Raw genomic sequence first — 24,388 nt, 5'->3', positions numbered from 1 at the left:
TTAAGTTGCTCGATTTCCAGTCATTTGTGTTAATCTTGTGAGCTTGCGACGCCGCGTTCTTTGTGACTATGTTAATTTCACAAACTTTGCCTTTTGGATTAAATATCACTTTAACATTGGTATTTAATTTCACGATATTATTATCTTATCATGTGATTCGTGTGTTTCAAGTACCAAAGTTAAGTTGTCCCGTAGCAACGCACGGGCACAATACCTAGTTCATAAAAAAAGTATTTGCACAAGTCTGCCAGGGAAGAAGTGCCGCCCAAGTCCGCAATAGTACGTCATGGGTGCCATGGCCCGAGACTACCACTCGTCTTTCAAGAATGCATGAATAACAGTTAATACAATGTATAAAAATTATGCTCTAACAATATATAAAATTATATTCCAGCCATGTATAAAATTACATTCCATCAATGTGTAAAATGTGCTCCAACAACATGATTTTCTTACTTGCTTCAATGTACTCCTAGTGCTAAGCATCAATGAAAAAAATATGGTTGGGACATCATGGCCAAAAATTATAGCTAAGGTTAATGTCAGCAAGGTTACCTGGAAAAATTAATCATGGCCGATGATCTAGAAAATAATATAGCTTTTTGGTTGAATTTATGTTTTCCTTGCACCCATCGATAAACACTAATTGCAACCAAGAAGAGCATTAAACAGAGAAGCACAAACACATGACTTTCTAGCACTAGTGGCCGACATCCATATAAATAATCTAATTTACAATTTCTATTCAAATTACACAGACACACGGTTATAAGGATGTATAAAAAAAATTAACACATAATGTTTTGTATGCTGCTAGGCGTTTGATGTAACAGGTTACGTGTGGTGGCCATATTGCAATTATGCATAAAAAATAACATGTGATCTACATGAGAGATCACCTTCATCAACAATTAATCTAGATTGGAGCTTCGTTCCATGCCGCACGGTGATATGGATCTGCAAACAGTCACATAAAAAGCAATGACAATATTTATAGTAATTATGCACCAGCACATAAGATTGTGGTGCCACATCTCATGCAGCTAAGGCCTTGTTTAGTTCCAAATTTTTTTGCAAAATCGACACTCACTACTACAGAATGAGACATTGGTCGATGCCCAAAATGGCCAAAAACCTCGGCCTTTTTGCGGCCCGGGGTTAAAGACCCCTTTAACACCGGTTCGTAACACGAACCGGTGCTAAAGGGTCCTGCCCAACGGCTACTGACAGGTGCTGTCGGGGCGGAGACCCTTTAGCACCGGTTCGTGTTACCAACCGGTGCTAAAGGGTCCCCTTTAGCACCGGCCAGCGCCACGGGCCGAGGCAAAGCCTTAAGCACCGGTTTGTGTTACAAACCGGTGCTAAAGTGTTACCCTTTAGCACCGGTTTTGTTTGTGAACCGGTTCTAAGGGTCCGGTTTATAGGCCGGATCACTTCTCCTCTCTGCCCATTTGAAACCGAGAGCACCATTCACCATTGTTGTTCTTGGAGCTTCTTCTTCCTCATTTGTTCTTCGTCTCCGACGCCCATTGTTGATCTTCTTCGACTCTGTCATCGTTTCTTCGTGTTTGGAGGTGACTAACTTTTGTCTTTCTTGTCTTTTTCATGTTGTTTTTGGCTTGTGATGTTCCCATTATTTTTAGCTCAAATCCACGTTGTTATTTAGAATCATTTCACATGAATTAGTATCCATATATATATATATCATATTTCATGGTTGACCTAGTATTAATGTAGTTTGCAAGACCCTTTAGCACCGGTTCCAGCCACGGACCGGTGCTAAAGGGTCGGTCCCTATATAAGCCACAGGCGCCCTGGATCCGGCAGTTCTTTCGTCTTCGTCTTCGTTCCAGCGCCGCCGGGTTCATCGTCTTCGCCGCCGTCGTTTCTCGACTCCCTCGCCGCCGCGACCACCGTCTCCACCAGCGCCGCCACGGCTCTCCACCAGCGCCGCCGTGCCCCTCCTCCAACGCCGCCGCCGCGGGCCACGGCCAGATCGAGCGCGGGGGCCTCCAACATCCCACGTCGATCTTCTTTCCTGATCTCTCCGGCCAGCGCTGCTAAGTATAGATCGAGAACGGCATTGATTAATTATGTATTTATATACATTAGCTAGACCAGAAATATATATACAAAAAATATTACATATATATACATAAAAATATATACAAAAAATAATACTACAAATCAAAACACCATATATATATATACATATATATATACATATATATATATGTATATATATATATATGTATATATATGGTGTTTTGATTTGTAGTATTATTTTTTGTATATATTTTTATGTATATATATATATATGTATATATGGTGTTTTGATTTGTTGTATTATTTTTTGTATATATTTTTATGTATATATATGTAATATTTTTTGTATGTATGTATATTATTTTTTATACATATATACACATATATATAGTTTGTATGTATGAATTATAATTGTTTGTATGTATGTATGTATTATTTTTTTAATATATTATTCTAGTATATATATATATATAGTATGTATGTATGTTTTATTTTTTGTATATATGTATTATTTTTTGTATGTATGTATATTATTTTTTGTACATATATACACACATATATATAGTTTGTATGTATGAATTATAATTGTTTGTATGTATGTATGTATTATTTTTTTAATATATTATTCTAGTATATATATATAGTATGTATGTATGTTTTATTTTTTGTATATATGTATTATTTTTTGTATGTATGTATATTATTTTTTGTACATATATACACACACATATATATAGTTTGTATGTATGAATTATAATTGTTTGTATGTATGTATGTATTATTTTTTTAATATATTATTTGTAGTAGTTTTTTTTAGTATATATTTGTTGTATATTATTCTTGTATCATATTTTATTTTCTAGTGTTTTGTAAATATTATTGTTTGTACTATATTATTCTAGTATTGTTTTTTATTCTAGTGTATTACTTGGCTTAAAAGATTCTAGTATTATTTTTAGAGCACTCCAACACTTTCATTTGTAGTAGTACTAGTAGTAGTATATAAGTCTCTAATATATGTTCTAGTAGTGTTTAGCCACCAAATTTATTCTAGTAGGGTTTTGTATATATTTTTGTTTGTACTATATATTATTATAGTATTGTTTTTTATTCTAATGTATTACTTGGCTTAAAAGATCCTAGTATTATTTTTAGAGCACTCCAACACTTTCATTTGTAGTAGTATTGTCTTACATAGAATATATATATATATGTATGGTTGCAGACATAGAAATGGCTGACCGTCGTCATGATGATCGTGATTATATGGAAGATGCCATTTTAAATATGATCGACGATCGTAGTCAGTACTTTGTTGATTACCACGATATCATGCAAGGCAATCCTACTGAGCAACAAGAGGGCAATGCCCCTGAGCAACAACTTGTCGTGCAACAAGAAGAAAATACTGGCGAGGTATGTAAATGTAAACATATATAATTAATGCATCTCTTACATTAGGTTCTAGACTTATTACTTGGTTATTAATTTAGTATTTTTGTTTCTATATGTACGTGTAGCCTTCTGGATCGACCTCTACGGGGAGAAGCGTACCTCCACGAGGGCCAAAGAAGCCGTTGGAGGGCCGCTATGTAATCTCTGAGTTTGAGATAGCTATAGGTAGACCACTTGGTGAGCATGCAAACAAATATGTTAGTCACTGTGGATATCTTGTGAGAGATCAAATACCGATCAGTTGTCGTGAATGGAGAGAGAAGCGAGGTGCTCCTGAGATCAGTTTTGTCTCTGATCGTGACAAGGAGTTAGTTTGGAAAGCCGTCACAGACGTTTTCACCTTCGACACCAACGATGAAGAGTTGAAGGTGCGAATTTATGACTGGACTATGAAGAAGATGGCAGTACTCTTCCAGAATTGGAAGAAGTCTTTGTACAATAAATATGTCAAGAAAAACGAGACTCCAGATTTCAACCTCAAGCAATATGTAAAGCTGAGGGCCTTCTGGGATGACTTTGTGCAGTACAAAACATCAGAAGAGGGCGAGGAACGAGCCAATAGAAACAAAGAGAATGCCAGTAAAAAGACATACCACCATCATATGGGATCAGGTGGTTATAAGAGTGTTGTTCCTAAGTGGGACCGAATGGAACAGGAGATGCTTGCTAGGGGGGTCACACCCGAGACAATAGCAAAGAATTAGAGCGAGCGCTCCAAGCATTGGTTCTACGGTCATGGGGGAAGCGTGGACCCAGACACCGGGGCGCTAGTTTGGGGCCAAGAAATCTCTAGAGCAGCAGAGAGACTAGTCCGTGCACGAGAGGCGGTTCAGTCTGGTGAGTTCAGACCTAACAGGGAGAAGGATGAACTCACCTATGCGCTTGAAAATCCTGAGCACGGTGGGCGTACGAGAGGCTATGGGGCAGTTCCGTGGCTGCAATCATTCCAAGCCGATCAAGATACCTACAGAAGCCGCCAGAGAAAGAAGGATGAGGAGACAGAGCGGACCCGCCGCCTGGAAGCTTTTGTTCTGCAGTCACAAGAGCGCGAGAAAGCTCGTGAAGAATGGATGCAGGCAGAGATTCAAAGGCAAGTGCAAGCAGCACTTAGTCAAATGACGAAAGGGCAAGGTACATCACAGCCTGAGGTCAATGTTAGCCCCCCAGGCCAGTTGAAAAGCAGCTGCGCATCCACGGAAGTACCAACCATTCAGGATGACACGAAGCTACACTTCCCCGTGGATGATGTCACAGAGGCTTTTACTACCTGTGAGCTGCATGTACCAGATGGGAATGCCACCAAAAAGGTGGCTATCGCTGTTGTCAACCCTATCGACCGAACGAGAACTCCAAGAATCCATAATCTACCAGTACCTGGTGGATATGCTAGCGTCTCGGTTGATAGGGTTGAGAAAGGTTGTGGCAATGTGCCACTAGACATAGAAGGGGGAGACGGAGAGAAGACCTTAGGTGAAGCTGAGAAGACATTTATTTGTTGGCGCAAGCGCTTCATAATTATTCCTCAGCATAGGTTTGTGTGTGATTTTACTTCTTATATTATTTATTATGTATTGAAATTAAAAAAAAGTTTGCTCACAAAACTTGTAATTGTTTTCTTTGCAGGGACTCCTCCAACCTAAGTCCAGTTCTCTCCCCAGCGCATCATAGTGCTGCGGGCGGTGACAATGCTGGATCTCCACCAACACCAGCGGTGGCCACACCGACCCCGCCACCGCCTCCACCACGGTCTCCACCTCCTCCACCGAGGTCTCCAACTCCTCCACCGAGGTCTCCAACTCCTCCACCGCGTTCTCCAACGCCAAAAAGATCGGCCCCACCACCTCCACCGCCTGCACCGCCCTCTCCAAAGAGTGCACGGTCGGTCCCATCGCCTCCAAAGCGAGGTAGTAAGAAGCGGTCCGCCCAAGAAGGACCGAAGTCATCGGTCCCACCTCCAAAGAAGGCTGCCTCAGCAAAGAGAGCTAAGACGCCAGAAAAATTACCTTACGAAAAGAGTGAAGAGGAGGTAATTGCTACATCCAAAGCTGAGGTCAAGCAATTTTTTGATAAAATAAAGGAGGATAGGAAAAAACGGCTTAACCCAGAGAAGCCGTACTTTTATGTGAAGCCATCGGAACTGAGGCAGAAGGTGGCGGACCATCAAAAGAAGCAACGCGAAGCTCAGAAAAAGCCAGCACTTTCGGACTATGAGCGGTCTCTGGTCAAGTCTTCACAGCCTACTAAGAAGAGAGTAGGAAAGGGGGTCCCACAGCTCGGAGAAGTATCAAAATCGGTGCCCCCTTTGATTGTGCCAAATCAATACGGCTCAAATGAAGACTTGATGCCAAAGAAATCCTTAGCGTTGTCTGAGCTAGACTCGCTTGAGCGTTACTTTGGACAGAGCGGTTTAAATATGGAAGAAATTGCCGCCATTCTTGGATGCCAAACATTTGAAAAAGCCGAGGTAGTTGATCAATGGAGGGCAAGATATGAACCGGGCAGGAGTCTATTCGACCCTAAGCGTTTACACGAGCTCGGCACATAAATGTTTGCAATAAACAAATGGTGCATTGAGGCGTTTAAAAGGGAGATAATTGGATTTCTGTTCGTATTAGACAACATCACTACTTCCGTGGAGATGACCTCATATACGTGCAGTTCGAAGAATTGCACCAATTATGCCACCTCGACGCTCTTGACAAATCTCTTGTCAGCTGCTTTTGTCTGTAAGTATTTTTTTCTTTTTATTATACTTCTAACTTCTTTAATTACATGTATATAATCCTTACACACTTAGGATTTGTATGTATATATGCAGGCACCAAATGAGAGAGCTCAGAATGAAAAATGACAATAGTATTGGGTTCGTTGACCCTTATATTGTTTTCAAGGCTCCGCAGGCAGTGTGGACAGCAGATCATGAGACAGAAGTCTGCACCAATCTTATGAGGTTCTTTGTGAACCAAAAAGAAAAACAAAAAATACTCTTCCCCTTCAACTTCGAGTGAGTTATATAGTTATTAAGTGTATGCATATTTTATTTTACATTATAGGACTGACTATATATATGTGTGTGTAAACAGCTTTCACTGGATACTCATGGTCATTGAAATTCCCAAGAACAGGTTGATAATCTTTGACTCAATGAGAAAACCACAAGAAAATTATCAACAAATGGTAAACATTATTCAAAGGTACGTAATGTCGATCTCAGCTACAAAAATATCATAATATGACTCTGTAATTATTAGTTCACGATCCACAATGGTTGTGTATAGGGTTTGGGAAAGATTCATTGACCGTGAACATCTCTTTGGATGTAAAGCGCCGCTTAACATAATACATCCACAAGTAAGTTCTATTAGCTAACAAACTTTCGCTAACTTTTAGCCTTCTTATTGTCGTGGTCGTGAATATTTATATATATATATCATACAGTGGTGTTTAAGACAAGAAGGGGGAACAATCTATGTGCATATTACATGTGCAAATTCATGATGGCACAAGTCAATCAAACACCCATAGAGACGCTCAGAGTACGTTACATGTCTCTTTTCATTATCTCCTGAATTATATTGAATAACTTAGATAACTAATACTTTTTTATTTATTTCAAATTAAAGACGGAATGGCTGAGGGAAAAGGTCCTACAACAAGACCGAATCAAAGCTATCCAAGAGACGATAGCAGGATTTCTCCGCGAACAAGTGATCAATCCAAACGGCGAGTTTCACTTCAACGGCAACGAAACTCTTATTCCAAACAACGATGATCATTTGTATCGTTTGTAGACATTGGGAGAAAAAACTCTATGTATATATGTGTTACGAATTTTGTACATATAAAACTATATATATATAAAGCTTTTTACATATCTATTTAATTTTTGATGTGGTCTATTCATTTTATTATAGGCAAAGCTTAATTATCAAGCTAAGCCTATAATTTTCATTTATATATGCTTAATATAAATATATTATTGTATCAGAAAAACATGTATTGAAAAACCTGTTATTATATATTATATATAAACAATAAACAGAACCGAAGAAGTGAACCAAAAAAAAAAGAAAAAGAAACTCTTTACCTGCAACGTGGCAGCCCTGGCAGGACCCATTACCAACCGGTGTTAAAGGGGGGGCCTTTAGCCCCGGTTGTCCGAACCGGGACTAAAGGGTGGGCCTTTAGTCCCGGAAGGGCAGCACCGGCTCGGGAACCGGGGCAACAGGCCCTTCCCGACCGGTGCTAATGCCCGAATGTGTGGCAGTGACGGTAGCACTTTCGTTTGTATTTGACAAAAATTATCCAATCATGGACTAACTAGGCTCAAAAGATTCGTCTCGTTAATTTTGACCAAACTGTGTAATTAGTTTTTATTTTCATCTATATATAATACTCAATGCATGCGTCTAAAGATTCGATGTGACGAGCAATTTGAAAAATTTTACAAAATTTTTTGGGAACTAAACAAGGCCTAAATGTCAACAGCAAGTGAGATCTGACCTACCGATGTCAACAGCAAGTCACCACGGATGGTGCCGGGCTCAGAAGCCAGGTGGTTTGGTGTGGTGCCAATGATCTTGCGACCAGTTGAGGTAGACGCTCATGCCCTCCCAAACCATGGCCATATCTTAGAGCCAGAGATGATGTAGTCCACAAGGCCCAAGGAATATTGGAGGACCGATCCATAGGGAGAAGATATGACGACGCTACCACCAGCTCGTGTCGGGTGGCTAGGCTTCTCCCGTCGGGCATCGAGCAACGAGTGTCCTAGTCAATCCTATCGTACGAGCATCGCTGGGAGTGACGCGAGTCCCTGGGACAGTGTGGGTCAGGACCATGTGCCCAAGCGGTGGCGGCGCATGGATGATCCAACAGGCTAGGTCGACGGCGGCGTGCAGATTCACCGGAGCGCCCCTGCCCGCGAGATCCAGCCGTCGGAGCACCCCTGCACGTGAGATCTTGGTACTACCGTCGCTTATGTGCCGAGGGAGAGGGGACCAAGCAGCTGCTGGACGATTGCGCGCCGAGGCAGGGGATCCCACACCACCAAGGACGAGGAGGGGCCGTGAAGGCTAGGGAGCCCTAGCTAGTTGTCGGGGAGCCGAGCCCGCGTGGTGAAAGGGGGTTGCCTCCGCCTGTTTGACGAGATTTTGTACCAAATTATTTTTCTCACATATGTGAAAATTTATATGTGTTGTCAAGAATGATTTTGTGCCTGAAGAAAAGAATATATATATACGGACATACATATGCCTTTGTCACGTATATGCAGGTAAAGCAGCAAACAGACTTCTTCATGTAATGAATAGGAGAGAAGCTAATATATTGCAGTGCCATGCATGCATACATGCACCTCGACGTGCAACCAAAGAAGCTAGCACGTTTCTTCATGCAAGCCGGTGAAAAGAAGTTAACACATACGAGTGAAAAAACAATTAATAGGCGTAGTCGTGTACGTGCACCTGTATATGTCTAGAACTAGTTGTAGAGTTCACGTGTGTACACCGGTCGATCTAGCCATGTATACTGTATATAGTTGTATACCATCCGGCTGCGAGTCGACACCATGGGCGTGTTTGTGAGGGTGGCCCAGCTGGGCTTTGCGCCTGTGGGCAAGTGCGCGTGTTTGCGCACTTGGCCCAGGTTTTAGCCCGGCTCTGGGTGGCCAAAACCCCCCTCTCCGCCTGGCTTCCAAGCGACGCCGCTAGGGTTCGTTTCCCTGGAGCTCGGCTGCGCACGACGCTCGGTTGGCGATTTTGGGCACTTATGGCGGGGCTCGGGGTGGCCGCGGCGGGCTCGCGCGGGAAGATGAAACATCCTGGCGCCATTTCACACCCTCCCCAACCCTCCTCTATAAGTAGACCCACAGCGGTCTCACTTCGTTCCTTCTCCTCTCCGAGCTCAATCCACTTCTTCCTCGTGAGAGACCGGTGGCGGCAGCTCACTGCGCCGTGGTGGTGGTGTTCTCTTGTGGCCGGCGGTGAACTCCTTCGCCGTTCCGGGTGCTTGTTCGTGTGCTGCTGCCGGGAATCCGAGGAGGCAGTCTTCTTCCTCTACGTCGCCTTCTTCTTCCTCTCCGTCGGATCTGCAACCTCTTCTTCCTCTACTGTCGGATCTGCAACCTCTACTTCCAGTTCTCCTTCCTCTGTCGTCAAACGACCCCGAGGCTAAGGTGAAATCCAATTTTTTATGTGTTGTACTGTATGATGTTCAATCTGCTAGGGTTTGCTTTCAAGATTGTTTTTTTACTTGTGTATCTGCTCTGTTTAGAGTAGATCTATGAGCTGGTATTTGGTTGAGGTGTGTGAGATGCTTTCTATGAGTTGTGATCTGTTTCGTTCATTTCTGAGTTGCATTCTATGGTCGATGATGTAGTTCACAGTGTGCACTGGGAGGCATTTTACTTTGCAGCCGTGCACACATCATATTTTTATTGATTCATGTTGCAAACAAGTTGATGCATAGCAGGGTATGATTAGCTGAACTTTTCTTAAATGTCATGCATGTAGATGGATCCCTATTTGCACCGAGAAATGATGCGTAGGCAGGCTGCTGCTATGACTATTGTGATGGTGTCTTTTGTAAGCACTAGGCTAAAAAGGAAAAGTCCTGAACCTGATACTGAGCCTGAACCCTTAACCCCTTGGATTAGAGAGCAAAATGAGCTACACAGGCAGAGAACATTGGCACTTATTTACAACTCCACTGATGTAGAGTGCATATCCATGCTTAGGATGAGAAGAGCACCTTTTTTGCTCTCTGTGATTTGCTTAGGCACAGGCAGTTGGTGACAGATAGGGAGGGGTGTCTGTTGAGGAGCAAGTAGCCATGTTCCTCCATGTGGTTGGTCACAACCAAAGGTTTAGGGTGGTAAGGCATTCTTTTAGGAGATCCATAGAGACAGTGCACAAGCATTTAAATGTGGTCTTGAATGCTGTTGTTTAGCTTAGGACTGAGGTCATTATGCCACCTAGCACAGCCACTCCTGCAAAGATCCTTGGGAGTCATAGATGGAATCATCTGAAGGTAATTGTTTACCTTGGGTTCATTATTTGTTAATAATTATTGGATGCACTTGTATCTCACTGGTATATATGGTTTATAGGACTGCATTGGTGCCATTGATGGCACCCATGTGCTTGCTAGAATTCCTAGGAACATGCAGCAAGCTTTCAGGGGTAGGAAAAAGGACCCCACACACAATGTCATGGTTGTTGTGGACTTTGATCTCAAGTTCACTTATGTCTTTGCTGGCTGGGAAGGGTCTGCTCATGATGCACTTATTCTTTCTGATGCCATTGAGAGGCAGGATGGGTTCACTATGCCCCAAGGTAATTTGCACATACAACAACCAATTGTTGACCTGATAGGTAATCACATAGAGTCACTTAGAGGCATTTGTATCCCATTGTAGGTAAATATTACTTGGTGGATGCTAGGTATGCATGAAGAAATAGTTTCCTACCTCCATACAGGGGTGTCAGGTACCATTTGAGTGAGTTTGGGTCTAATAGACCTACCAATGCCCAGGAGCTGTTCAATCTACGACACTCATCACTTAGAGTCACAGTGGAGAGGGCTATAGCTACACTGAAGAATAGGTTCAAGATCTTGAATAACAAGCCATTTCACAAGTATAAGACCCAAGTAAAGCTTGTCATTGACTGCTGCATCATACACAACTGGATCTTGGGGTTTGGTACTAACGAGCATGTCCCTTCTGAGGTAGGGTTCACTGGTACTCTGCCTGACCCACATGATACTGACAGCCAAGAACAAGACTTTGTACTCATGGCTGCAAAGAGGGATGGAATCTGCAATGCTGTGTGGGAGGGGAGGGGCACTCATAGAATTTGACACTTTATTTATGTCAGTTTTGTTTAGTCTACCCCGCTATGAACTCTTGTTTGCACTGTGAACATGTAATAATCCATGCTGAGACCAATATTTTTATTACTTTGTATATTCTTTGGACTGTCTTTATATTTGCAATATTGTTTGCCTTTGTTGTGTATATTTTGAGTGCTTTGTTACACTTGGGCCACCCTGACCTGTTAATGGCAAACACAGCTATGTCTCATGTTGAGATTAATGGGTTTGTGGGTGCTGCGGATGTGCTGGAAGAGATGATCAGAAATGGTTCAGATGCTGCTGTTGTAGGGGGTGCTAATGCTGGAGCACCTGCAAATGGTGCTCTAGGTACTGCTGCAGCTCCAGTAGCACCTGATGCTACTGCTGCCCCTACTGGTAAAGGGGGGCTATGAGGTGTAATAACAACACCTTTGGCTTTGTTCTTAGTAGAATGTCCCAACTGTTGAGTGATGGTAGCAGGCCTAATAAGGTGTTTAAGGACAAGGATGTAAACCTTGTTGCCAAAGCTATGAAGGAGTTTTGTGGGGAAGTGGTAAGCCCAACTCAGGTGTACAATCACTTGAGGAAGTGGAGGCAGAAGTGGGCTAGAGTGGTTAAACGAAGGATCTTAGTGGGGCTTTGTGGGATGCTGATGCCAATGCCATCATGCTTGAGCAGGATCACTACCTTGGCCACTGCAAGGTAGTCCTTGTCTTATTCTGTAGGTTCTAATCTTCTGTCTTTCCTATTTTCTTCTCTAATCCTATGTCTAATTCTACCAGGACCATCCTAAGGATGCAGAGTTTCTTAACATCCCAATTAGGTTTACACTGAGATGGAGTCTATCTTTGGGAAAAACCTAGCCACTGGCAATTTTGCTGTTGGCTCTGGTGATTCCTAGGGACAGCATTTTGATAGTGTTGCAGGTAAGGTTGATGGTCCAACACTAACCTAGACCTACAGTAAGACTGAGATAGCTGAGGGTAGCAAAGCCACTGACCTCCCTTCTACTGTTGTGGGTGGGAAGAGGAAGAGGAGACACTTCAGTGAGAATGAGATGCTCTTGCTGACTAACATGAGTGATGCTGTCAACAATGTGGCTCTAGCTCTTAGAGAGACAGGGCCTGCCTATGTGGATGGGGATCTGTACTCGGCAGTTATGGAGATGGGGGGATACACTGAGGATGCGTTGATGGCGGCCTACACCTTCCTCTTAGACAACAAGTCTCAGGCCAAAGGCTTTGTGAACATGAGTGATGGACATGAGTCCATCTGGCTTAGGACCTTCCTGGCCAAGAACTACTTCATGTAGTTCCTATTCATGCTGGTCTACATGTCTAGGAGGGGGTTAAGTGTTGAGATGTATAGTTCCTCCATCTCCCCTCACCCACTCTCTTCTTCTTTTGACTCTAGCTGGGATGTGGCTGTTGTAGTTCTTTTGTGCAAGGAGGTTGTAGGACTGACTGCTGACCTTTTGGTGAGGATTAGCTAAGAGGGTGACTAACAATTTGGGCCCTTATATATTGGGCAGAACAAGTTATTGTAACACACTATTACCAGCCTCTGTTAGCTGTTGTTTATTTCATGCATGTATTCTGTCTACTTTGTTTTATGGAGATAATTGTTTGTGTGCCAATGATGAGTATTACTAAGTTCTTTTATGTCATGCTTGTCATCAAAGAATGTGATAGTGAGTTGGCCTACACAAGGTTGTTACTGACTTTGTTGTGTGGCCAACTCACTACACATTCTTCCATGGCATGCATGAGTTCCATTACATACTCTGAGGCTTGGGTTTCCTTTTTGGTCTATGATGACAAATAAATGTATGAGGTGGCTAACCTGTTTTCCTTATGTCATTCATCACATCTAAAGGAACCATAATCTTTACTTAGCAACAATTAGGTCCATCACTCAAGGTGATGGCAAGAAGTTTATGGTCCTCCAGATGCCATGGGTGCCACAAATGTTTGGATTTTCCATTAGAGCTACCAATGATTACTGAGGTGGCTTTACATTTGGCCTATGATGACATACATAACAATCAGAGGTAGCTTTACACTTGTAATTGTTGTTGTTTTGTAAGGCTAGCATTCAGTCATGGTTATCATTAGGACATGAGATACATCCATCCCCAATGCAACAGGTCTTGGTCTGACCACCTAATGGCTGAGGATGGTGTGTCTCATGGCCCCACGGTACTTATGAAACAGTTCTTTGGGATCAACAAAGTTGCCACCAGTGATGATTGTCTTAAGTACAATTTGTGCAAAAACAATAAGGTCTGAGGCCCCTTTTATGTGCTTATGTCCTAGCCTATGATGTCACATGGAGTAGTAATGAAGCACCATATGGTTGCTGCATGGAAGAACTTCCATTTGGTTCAAACCAAACTGAAGTTCTTCAATGCCGCAGTCATAGTTGTTTCAATTTAGTTCTTTAAGACTGAGGCTTAGTCAGTTCCATTTCAAAGACTGGCAGAATTGAAATCTAAATTGATGTTTGGGTTTTTTTGAAGGAACATGACTTGGTATGTTGTGTACAAGGGCTACAAGGCTGGAGTGTATGCACACTGGGCTGACTACAATGTACAGGTTGCTGGTTTTAAGAAGAACAGCTACCAGGGGTTTCCAACAAAGGAAGAGGCAATAGCCTCTTTCTTAGAGTACATGGGCTGTGATGAAGATGCCATGGAAACCAAAGTCTTTCCAAATCAACAAGGCATCACTGAGCCCAAGCAAGTTGTTGCTACAATGAACATCTTCCTTCCTATAGCTATATCTCTGTTTGTGCTTTTGCTGGCCATGCTTATGTATGTATCTAAATCTTGTTGCACTTGTCCTGCAAATAAGTAGGTCCTGCAGCTGTTCCATGGTGACCTGGTATGTTCTATACCAAGGTAGGCACCCTGGTGTCTACTCTAACTGGACAGAACTATGTCTGGCACTTGCTGGAGGTGACAATAACTTGTATCAGGGTTTCAAAACAAGGGAGGAAGCTGATGCTACTTTTCTAGCTTTCAGATTAAGTATTGTCTGCTGAACATCATTAATTGAAATGGGCAATGATGTTAAAACTGAGGCCCAATTTAGATCTTGTAACATGGAACAATTGTGTGTGTTTCATGTTTATTTTCCTTCACCTCTGCATGCTTCAGTTCCAAAGATGTGAATTGCTGTATTTTGATCATGGGTCTCGCCGAGTTTCATATGTGCCAAACACAATCTCCAAAAGGTAGTTGAGGTAGTTGGCCTGTTAGCCTGGCTCCCAACTGCTCCACAAACACCAGCTACCTTGGACCAGACTAGTTTCATACAATGACACAAACAACAGCACTTGCACCAAACAAGCCTGGCTTGGCTGGGCCTAGGTCTGCTGGGCTAGCCAGGCTGGGCAGGTACACCCTCACAAACTCGCCCCATATGGTTCGGTTTGTTACACAATACGGAATATTCTAGGACACTTGATATATGTACGATCGGTTGATACTTGCGTTGATTGCCAGATAACATACACGCATGTGTCTATCGACCGCAGGACTTTGGATCAGCTTAAGTATACATATGTTTATTAGGCTAACTATACCTTGCCGACTCCAGACGTCATGGACTCTACGAGAAGAAGGCTAACCGAGTTGAGATGATGAGCCATCCCCGGTACGCGCGGCCAGAGGGATTTTTGACTAGTTTGTTAGCAGCATGTGGATAAAACATCACGTGCTTCATCTTGCATGCGAAGCAAGGAGAGCAGCTCCTTATATCTTGGCGCTGGCCAACAGATTTTAGGCGGTGTGCATGCGGCCGAGAGGGCCATGCTGCTACCCTAACTGCTTGCCTATATAAAGAGACGAGGTCTTCCATGAAAGCTATCACAATTGCCCATCCATAGTTTACATAGTGCTGCCGAGTATCTACATCGGCCAGTGCCTTGGCTGGCTGACGACTGGATGACGTGGCTGTCGGGTGTACACTAGCTGACGTTAAAGCCTGGAAGATGAGCGTAGCACGACCACCCGCTGCGGGCGCCTATAGCTGCCGGTCAAATTACGATGGCAGCGGCGAGGCATATGCCATGCATGCACCACTAGCATGTGTGTATGTGCAACGATCTATTCAAGAGACAAAGGACATACAAGTGCAAGAAACAAACAGGCTCAAGCGGGTGTATGTGCAAATATATGCGTGCTGGCCATGCATGCGTTTGCACATGCACGTGCAAGCAAAGAGTAGGTGCGGGTGGCCACGGCCTCGGCGCCGTGATGTGATTGTGTAATTGTATGTGTACACATATATAAGCTATACACCCACATATAATGAAGATACAAGTAAGGCGACATATATACAAGTCTTCATCCACTGCTTCAACTACTCTACATTATCAAGCTCATGATGTATCATGAGGATGCTGCCGAGGAAGTCCGAGGCGATTTAAGCTACACCAACCATGCAAGTGCGACTATGATGATACCACGTAGAGTTCGACCGACAAGGTGAACGACGCAGGTGGACATGGTTGATATTCCAGACATGTTGTATCGGCTCACGGACCGACGAGGCCCTCACGTCAATGCCACCTACATCTACACCAACGCGATGCATGGAGACGTGAAGCGAAGATCGAAGACGACGACCACAACAGCTTAATCGGAGGTACTATGTGAGTTAGCTCGCGGGGGTAATTAACTGGGAGCCTTTCGAGGCCTAGGAACCATGAAGACCACATCGTCTTTGTCAGATTGCTGCTAACAAGCTATGCAGCGTGCATTAAGAATTTGTATTTGTTATACTTATGATGGTTAATAAAAATACATGTTCCTATCTTTTATTTTGTGTACTTTAGTATACTAACATGCCCGCACCTTTCGAAGATGTTGTAGGCGGATTTTCTAGTATCCAAACACCGCCGCTCCTACTGGTGGGGAAGCACCGTCGCACGACTAAGTCAGCAGGGAGGTGTGCCGCCGGGAGCCGTGGTGGGGAGGAGGCGCCGGCGACGGAGGATCGTCGCTAGGGGAGGGGTGCGCCTTTGGGTGTCGGGATGCGAGAGAGGCGTTGATTTTTCTTTGTTAATAGCGACACATCCGACGTGAGAGATAGGCTGGGTGACTGAGATTTGAACTGGTGGGGAAGATGGGTCCCACTATTGTGTTAGGGAACCGGTGGGGATGTGCCTGGTCCAACTATCGACTTGGGATGCTGGTTCGTGGAACTTTGTCGTTGTAGTTTGGACTAGGCCTTTCCATATTTATTGGAAGCCCTAGGTTCTTAATAATGTGTGTATATATACACACTGATATCCATATGAACTACCCCGGCTCCATGGGCGCCCCTGGCAGACTGTTTCTCCCCAGTTAGAGGCGGCCTTGAGTCCTCCTAGTCCCCCCATAGCTGCCATATAGGACTCCCTCCGTCGCCTGCCCAAATCCTAGCATTTTCTTCTTCCTCTCTTCTGGCAATCCGAGCCTGAGATCGTGCGGGAGTTTGTCGAGCACATTCCTGGGTGCTGGAGTTGGGCACTCCACCTCTGTGTGACCCATTCTTCCGCTGGAATAGCAGAGAAAAGGCAGCTTCTTAAACTAAATTATCGGGTTTCAGCATCACCCCGGCCCCCGGCGTGATGGCTTGTCTACCTCCACCGAGACACAGGCACGTAGAAACAGTCTACTGGCTTCACCGTCACCGTCCACATCCATCCAGATCACTTCATCGATTAGACCTGCCACTCTCGACCCTCTCTCTCATTCATCCAACCAAAATGGAGGTTGATGAGAACCCATCTTCGCAACGCTCACATTAGATGGTTTAATGGTTTCATCATACTCCTGCAGGACGATCGCATGTCGCCCCACCGTCTATGGTGAACCTATTCCAAAACCCTTTTTTTTTCTTGTCCTTTTGAGAACCAAACTCTGCAATGGACAAGTTCTCAGTATTCTCGCCTACTAACCAATGTTTTAAATAGCGGGCTAAGCCTCTTAGCGGCAGCCTCTCTAAAAGGCTAAGAAAAGCTATAGCGCGCTAATAGTGGGCTAAGCCATTTAGCGTCTGAGCAAAAAATTTGTCAATCATCATGTAATTTTACACATAATAAAGATGAAAACATTATGAATACCAATAGGAATAGATATTTCAAAGTCTTACTAACATACTACTTCAAAGTTCGTTGTTTATACATGATACATCAATAATAACATACATCACATGGTGGCATATCCTTGCTATTTGGATCTCCAAGTTATTTGGGCCCAATGGAAATGAAGCCTAGGGCCAAATAACGGTGCTAAACTAACCTAATTTAGCGAAATTAGCGCGCTATTAGCTGCTAATAGCGTGAACAATCATTTAGCGTTAAAAACTTCATAGCTTAGCAGTTCTCTTCCAGAAACGCTAAATAGTGCTATAGCGTGCTATTTAGAATAGGGCTACTGACTGAAACTTGAGGCCAAAACGATTGCCCCAAGCCGGCTTTTCGCGTTCCGGATTTTTTTTTGAGGAAACAGGAGAGGCGAGCGCCTCTACTGAATTTATTGAAAAAACAAAACCAAGTAACCGATTACAAAAGAGAGGGGGCGGTCCCAAAGAAACAAATTAAGAAACAAAAAAGGAAACAAAAAAGATTAAACTAATCACACAAGGAGCTCTAGCCATAGAGAAATGGTTGGCAGATATCTCCTCTTCGCTCGTAGGATAACCAGACCGAAGCACTTTTTGAAGACTGCTTTGCACTTTTCCAAGGACGCTGCTTCACCTCTGAAAATGAGGTCATTTCTAACATTTCTAACTTTCCAGATACTCCAGCACATGATGATGACAATCTCCATGAAAAAAGGTAGGTCGATTATCGTGATGTGCAGTTTCGATGGGGGGAGAACACCTTCTCGATCACCGCCCACTTCACCATAGCAGTCTCCAGACCTTCTTCATCGTCGCTAGGTCAGCGACCTCAACCTTCGTCCGGCGTCAAGTTCAGTCGGTCCAGGAGATCACTGCCACCATTCGCCGCCGTTGCAGCAGATCACGGTGGAGGTAAAACAGACAGCACCAAGCCGTAGACTCAGAATCTAAGCGGCGCTGTATACGACTATATATACCGCGCCCCCCCCCCCCCCCCCCCCCAGTGGAAACTAGGGTTTTTGGGTGGGCACCGGCGCCTAACAAGCTAACCAGAGCAGTGGAAGATCTCGCCGGCCGGCGATGGTCAAGATCTGGATCGGAAACATGACTCTCTCTCCCTATCGCCCTGGTGGCCCCTGCTGACTCTACAAATCACGGAGCATCGTGGCCGGATCATGCTTCTGTCAGCTTATCCTGCAGTGCCTAAAAAAATTATATCCAGGCGTTTAAGTATATATATCTCAGTATCTGTATTCATTGTTACAGCAATACAGTTGCACTTGTCAACTTCCAACTATAAACGGGTCCCTCTTATATAATGATTAGTTAATTTATCACGCGTGCTCTGAGCCTACTGACAATATATATAGCATTGGCTTTCCCTATAAATATTCACTCTAACCAAACCCTCACATGCACTGACTACATAGTCATAGTTGCTGGCGTTCAAGATGCTGTCCCATCTCGGCATGTCGGTGGCAGCTGCTGCCGCTATGCTTCAGAGAGCATGGACATTTAGCTATGGCATAATCAGCGGATTACTTCCTATTCACGTGCTGATGCTAATGGTCGTCCTGGTGGCCGGGCTGGCCATGTTGTGGCGCCTTCACCGGCCGCGGGACGTGTACCTCGTGGACTATGGCTGCTTCCTGGGCGATCCATGCTACAGGGTCCCGTTCGCGATGGCCCTGGAGCACGGACGCCTCATGACCGACCTCATCGACGAGGAGAGCCTGAGCTTCATGGTCCGGCTGCACGAGAAGTCCGCCATCGGCGAGGAGACTAGCCTGCCGGACTCGTTCCGCTGCATCCCTCCTGACAGCAGCATCGAGGCGTCCCGGGAGGAAGCCGAGCTGGTCATCTTCTCCGCCGTCGACAAGGCGTTCGCCAGGAGCCAGGTGAACCCCGAGGACATCGACGCCGTCATCGTCGCGTGCAGCTTCACCACGCTCACGCCGGTGTTCGCCGACGTCGTGGTGAACAGGTACAAGCTCGGCGCCGACGTGCAGAGCGTGAACCTGTCCGGGATGGGATGCAGCGGCGCGCTCATCGCCGTCGGCCTCGCCAGGAACCTCCTGCGGGTTGCGCCGCCGGGGAGGCACGTCCTGGTCATCGCCACCGAGATCCTGTCGTCCATGCTCTACACCGGAACGAAACGGGAGATGCTGGTGCCCAATGTGCTGTTCCGGATGGGCGCGGCCGCCATGATCATGACCAACTCCCCCGAGCGCGCCCGTTTCCGGCTCGGCCCCATCGTGCGCACGCTGACCGCGGCACGGGACAGGGACTACCGGTGCGCGTTCCAGGAGGAAGACGACGAGGGGATCACTGGCATCAACCTCTCCAAGGACCTGCCGGTGGTCGCCGCGAATGCGCTCAAGGGCCACATCACGGCGTTCGGCCCCGCCGTGCTACCTGTCTCCGAGCTCCTCCGGGTCGCCTTCTCCATCGTTAGAAACAGGCTCTTTAGTGCAGGGACGACGAAGGAGTACCGCCCGGCGTTCGGCGAGGTGTTCCAGCACTTCTGCATCCACCCGGGCGGGCGGAGGGTGCTGTACGAGGTGCAGCGGGGGCTAGGGCTCTCTGACCGCGACATGGAGGCGTCGCACATGACGCTGCACCGCTTCGGGAACATGGCGAGCAGCTCGCTGCTGTACGAGCTCGACTACATCGAGGCCAAGCGCTGGATGAAGAAGGGTGACCGACTGTGCATGATCTCCTTCAGCCCGGGTATAGACTGCAGCAGCGTCGTGTGGGAGTGCGTCAAGCCGACGGCGGACACCGACAGCGGACCCTGGGCTGGATGCATCCATCGCTACCCTGTCCAGCTTCCCAAAATTGTCGAAAGGGCATAAGCAGCCATGTTAAGTTCCAGAGCATGTACCCACACGGATAGAGTCCACGTAGGACTTCCTATATTAATGTAAGCAGAAACTTAATTTGGCCATGGCCCCTACTATGGAAACTGTGACCATATACATTATGTCATTTCTATAATTAAGCACAAATATATATTTCCAAGGCTAATAGTAAAGTTCTCAGCTCTAAAAATTTCTGGATTTGTTATAGCTTGTAAGCTAATTATATTATATATGGTTAATTAAAATAAGAAGTAGTTTGGCAGGACTTTAGTCTCCACTGAGTACTTCAACTCCAGCTTTTTATAGCGACACACCGATCTGCTGAACCCTGCAGTCTTAGCACCACGTCTCCTCAAGTTATCGACCGGCGCTGAACGGTCGACCTCACCAAAAAGGCTAATCCTTGCCTACGAATTGAATAACACAAGCAAGAACAAGAAAGAATACGACCAAATTTATAGATAAATGATTAATCTCATAAGTTGGGGTCTCACAAACCGACGACGACAAAACTGTTGTAAACAAAATAATCTAAGATAACTCAAACCCTAAAGTAGGTGGTGGCTACTGATTATATAGCCTAAGGGGTATCTAAAACCCCTCTTCACGTCCATAAGGTGTCCCAACACGTTACAAGACCCAATGGTCCAAAAGATAGCAACACAGCGCCCTAATAGATTCTGGACGTCAACTTGTTTCGATGATTCCCATTGACTCCAATGGAATTTGAGCCTCAACAAAGCCGTTGGTTAGTTTATGAAATTATCTTTCTATCCATATGTGGATCATTAAAAACTTAGTCAGTATGCAACCTGGGTGTCTGTTTTACTATACGCTGCTCCTAGAACCTGAGATGGACTCAAACTTGCCTTGGATTGGGCCTCCAACTCGGCGTGGACGACATTGCTGACCCCCTAAGGTGGTGGCCAAGGGGAAGGACATCCACAAGCTTCTTTTGGGTGTTCTCCATCTCCTTGGCGCATGCTCCAACTTGGGCCAGGATCCCAAGGGTAAATAACAAGCCCATGATGCTGACGTAGCTCACGGCAGAAACAATGACAACATGTCTCAATTATTTGGAGGCCTTGATGACATGATATTAAGGTTAAACTAGATCCATTTGAAATCTTATCAAATAAGCTTTCCATCAGGTGCACATGGACCACAAACTTGTTCTGGACAGATGAGTTATAGCCTTCCCAATAAAGTGTTGTCGGGCCGCTAGAGAACTGAAAGTTCAGCTTTGATGACCTTGCACTTTGAGCCACATCATACCTACATGCAAATAATGACATATACATATGGAACCAAGGATCTCACCTTATAGGCAATGGTCATATCCGAAGGTGTCATGTCCTCATCATTGGGAACCCGTCCTCATTACACTCATCCCCTATACACACACGTATGCAAACCCTACCCCTATGAGCACCTCCGAAAGACTATATCGACACATCACGAGATTGACGAAGTTACCACAAGCGTGTCACTGTCGACGGGAATGTCACCTACCCAAAGAAAAAATAGCGGGCTATAGCGCCGCTATAGCTGCGGAAGAAGCTCGGCGCTAAGCTATTCGTATTTTTTCCGCTATGGCAATTTTCACCGCTATTTGCCGCTATAGCGCCGCTAAATTGCATAGCTTAGCGTTTTAAATAGCGGCGCTATTCCAACAGCCCATAAATGTGAAAGCCTAACATAGGTTCACTCTAGTGTAAGAATCATTTAGTGTCTAGCATTTTACTGCTAGTGTAGTTCCAAACATGGATATTTATTTTGGACTTATTGCAATTCCAATTGGCTGCATAGGTTCACTCAAAAAAAAGGAGCAGATTGCTTCATGGCAGAATGAGTGACCTCGTGTATGTAAAATTTAACTCCAGGCTGAAGCATAAAAGAGAGAATAAGGCAAAGGATCCCATTGAGAAGCAAGTTGTAGATATTCTAGAAGATGATGACAATGAATTTATCACTGGAGTTGCACTTGCTGCAGATGATGAACAAGAAGAACCGAAAGATCCCCAAGCTGAAGGTGAGAAAGAACATGAACGTTGCACCAGGAGAACCAGAACATGATAATAAAAGGAAGAGAGTTGTCCGCCCTAGGATTAAGAAGAGGGTGAAGAAGATCACTGATATTAATGATGGCAAACAATCTGTGCCTGAGATTGTAGCTGCTTCGTCTTATGATACTGGAAATGATGATGACCATGATGTCAATGTGCATCGTCAGTCTACAACTGCAAGTGATCAATCTTCTCAGTCCAACTCTGAGAACTCAATCTCAGACTAGATTGCACTTGTGTCCTTGAAATTGCACTACAACCGTGACAATTTAATTAGTATTTTCTACTTATAAGTTATCATTTGCTACTAATTTGGTATTTTGGGCAATTAAACTTTCATGAGCCATGTTGTAATGTCATATTGTAATGTTATCTAGACTTGTGAAACCTTATAAACATATTTATGTTCATCAAATTTCATATTTGCCATATTTTTGGCATCAATTACGGGTGTTTTTATGATTTTTTTTATAAAACCGCTATCTGGCATAGCGCCGCTATAGCGCCGCTATAGCTGCGTAGCTTCTGAAAAAAAGTTGCCGCTATTTTCAATAGCCCGCTATTTAAAACTTTGCACCTACCACTAACATCATAATGGTACTACTAGCGCCCGGACGTCCGATCTGGGGGCCAGCGTCCGGACGCCAGGCCTTCGTACAAACCACACCCCCACCCGCCCCACATGGAGAAAGAAAAAAGAAGAAAGTAGAGACAGGAACATGACTCCACCCACCCCCTGCACGGAGAAGAAAGGAACCACCACCGCTAACATGCCTCGCCCCTCACGTGCACAGGATCCGCTAGCCCCCTTGCCCTCCGCCCGTCACCAGCTCTGGAGGTCTGGGGCGGCGTTGCCGTCTTTGCCGAGTGTCCTAGATGTGGCACTCAGCAAAATGTTTTCTTTTTTAATAAGAAATCAACTGCAAACGTATGGTTTAAAATTTTTGTCGATTGCCTTTGATCTGACACTCAACAAACGTTGAATTTTTTTTTAACTTTTTAATCACTTCGCAAAAAAATGTTATTATTTTCTTAAACTCTTTGCCGAGTGCCAAGCCACAGACACTCGGCAAAGGTCACTTGTTATTTTATGTCTTCATTTACTTTATTTATTTTCAAAACCATATTTACCTAACTTATTCTAATTAATATTGTTGACGGTTTATAACGTCAACTTTTATTATAACTTTAAACCTGAAGGAGAACATAAATACACACTAGTATAGGGTTTAAACTAACAATTTCCACGAGTTTTGTATATTCTATATTTTTCAGGGTGAATTTCAGAAAAGCTAAAAAAGAGGGACTCTAATGCAAAATTAACACGGAAACGTATCCGCCACGGGAAACATCACGAGAAGACTCAGGAAGGATCGAGAAGCCACCTGGAGCAACGGGGGCCTGGCGGCTGCCAGGTGGGGTCAGCCGGCCCCACCCTAGCGCCGGCGGGTGCCCCCCTTCTGGAAGCTTCCTCCACCGCCTTTGAGGAGTCATCTCGGCCCTTAGTTAAGTCGGTTTGATCCGACGGCGCACGCGAATCCCACTGGACTATATATACGTAGGCAGACCCCCCTAGAGACACACCTCATTATTCATCAAGGCCTCAAACAATCAAGCATCAAGCGCCTTCAAGTTCATCAAGAGTCTTCTAGTTCATAGTTCTAGTTAGTTAGATTAGAAGTAGAGGAGATCTAGTTCTTCATCGAGATCTGGAGCCCCTGGCGTTGGTCTGGAGTGCAAGAGTTCAGTAATAGTTCTATTTCTACTTTATAGTATTTAATTGTATATTAAGGAGACTTTATTCTTAATAGATTCATATGTTCTTAATTACAATAGTCATTGTCTACTTTGATTATATGTCTAAGATAGTTGATTTGATCTTATTGAATTCATGTAGTTGCTCGTATAGCGTTTACCTAATCGATCGTTGGGTAGATGATCGTTGGGTTAGGGTGTGGGTGGGTGGGATACGCACGGGGGAGAAGGAACCGAG

General features: G+C 44.6%; 1 protein-coding gene across 1 annotated transcript; it reads left to right on the top strand.

The window, feature by feature from the left end:
• Nucleotides 18,876-20,495, top strand: LOC110436568 (3-ketoacyl-CoA synthase 6-like). Its single transcript, XM_021463894.1, has one exon. It carries the CDS (start codon nucleotides 18,920-18,922, stop codon nucleotides 20,321-20,323), a length of 1,404 nt encoding a protein of 467 aa, XP_021319569.1. The 5' UTR covers nucleotides 18,876-18,919; the 3' UTR covers nucleotides 20,324-20,495.

Source organism: Sorghum bicolor, chromosome 6 (assembly GCF_000003195.3).
Source record: "Sorghum bicolor cultivar BTx623 chromosome 6, Sorghum_bicolor_NCBIv3, whole genome shotgun sequence".
NCBI lineage: Eukaryota > Viridiplantae > Streptophyta > Magnoliopsida > Poales > Poaceae > Sorghum > Sorghum bicolor.
The sequence above is the reverse complement of the archived record's forward strand: the minus strand, read 5'-3'. Positions and strand labels throughout refer to the sequence as shown.

What these genes read in the sequence shown, in the direction of transcription:
- LOC110436568 (XM_021463894.1), top strand. Translation starts at nt 18,920, where the DNA reads ATGCTGTCCCATCTCGGCATGTCGGTGGCAGCTGCTGCCGCTATGCTT.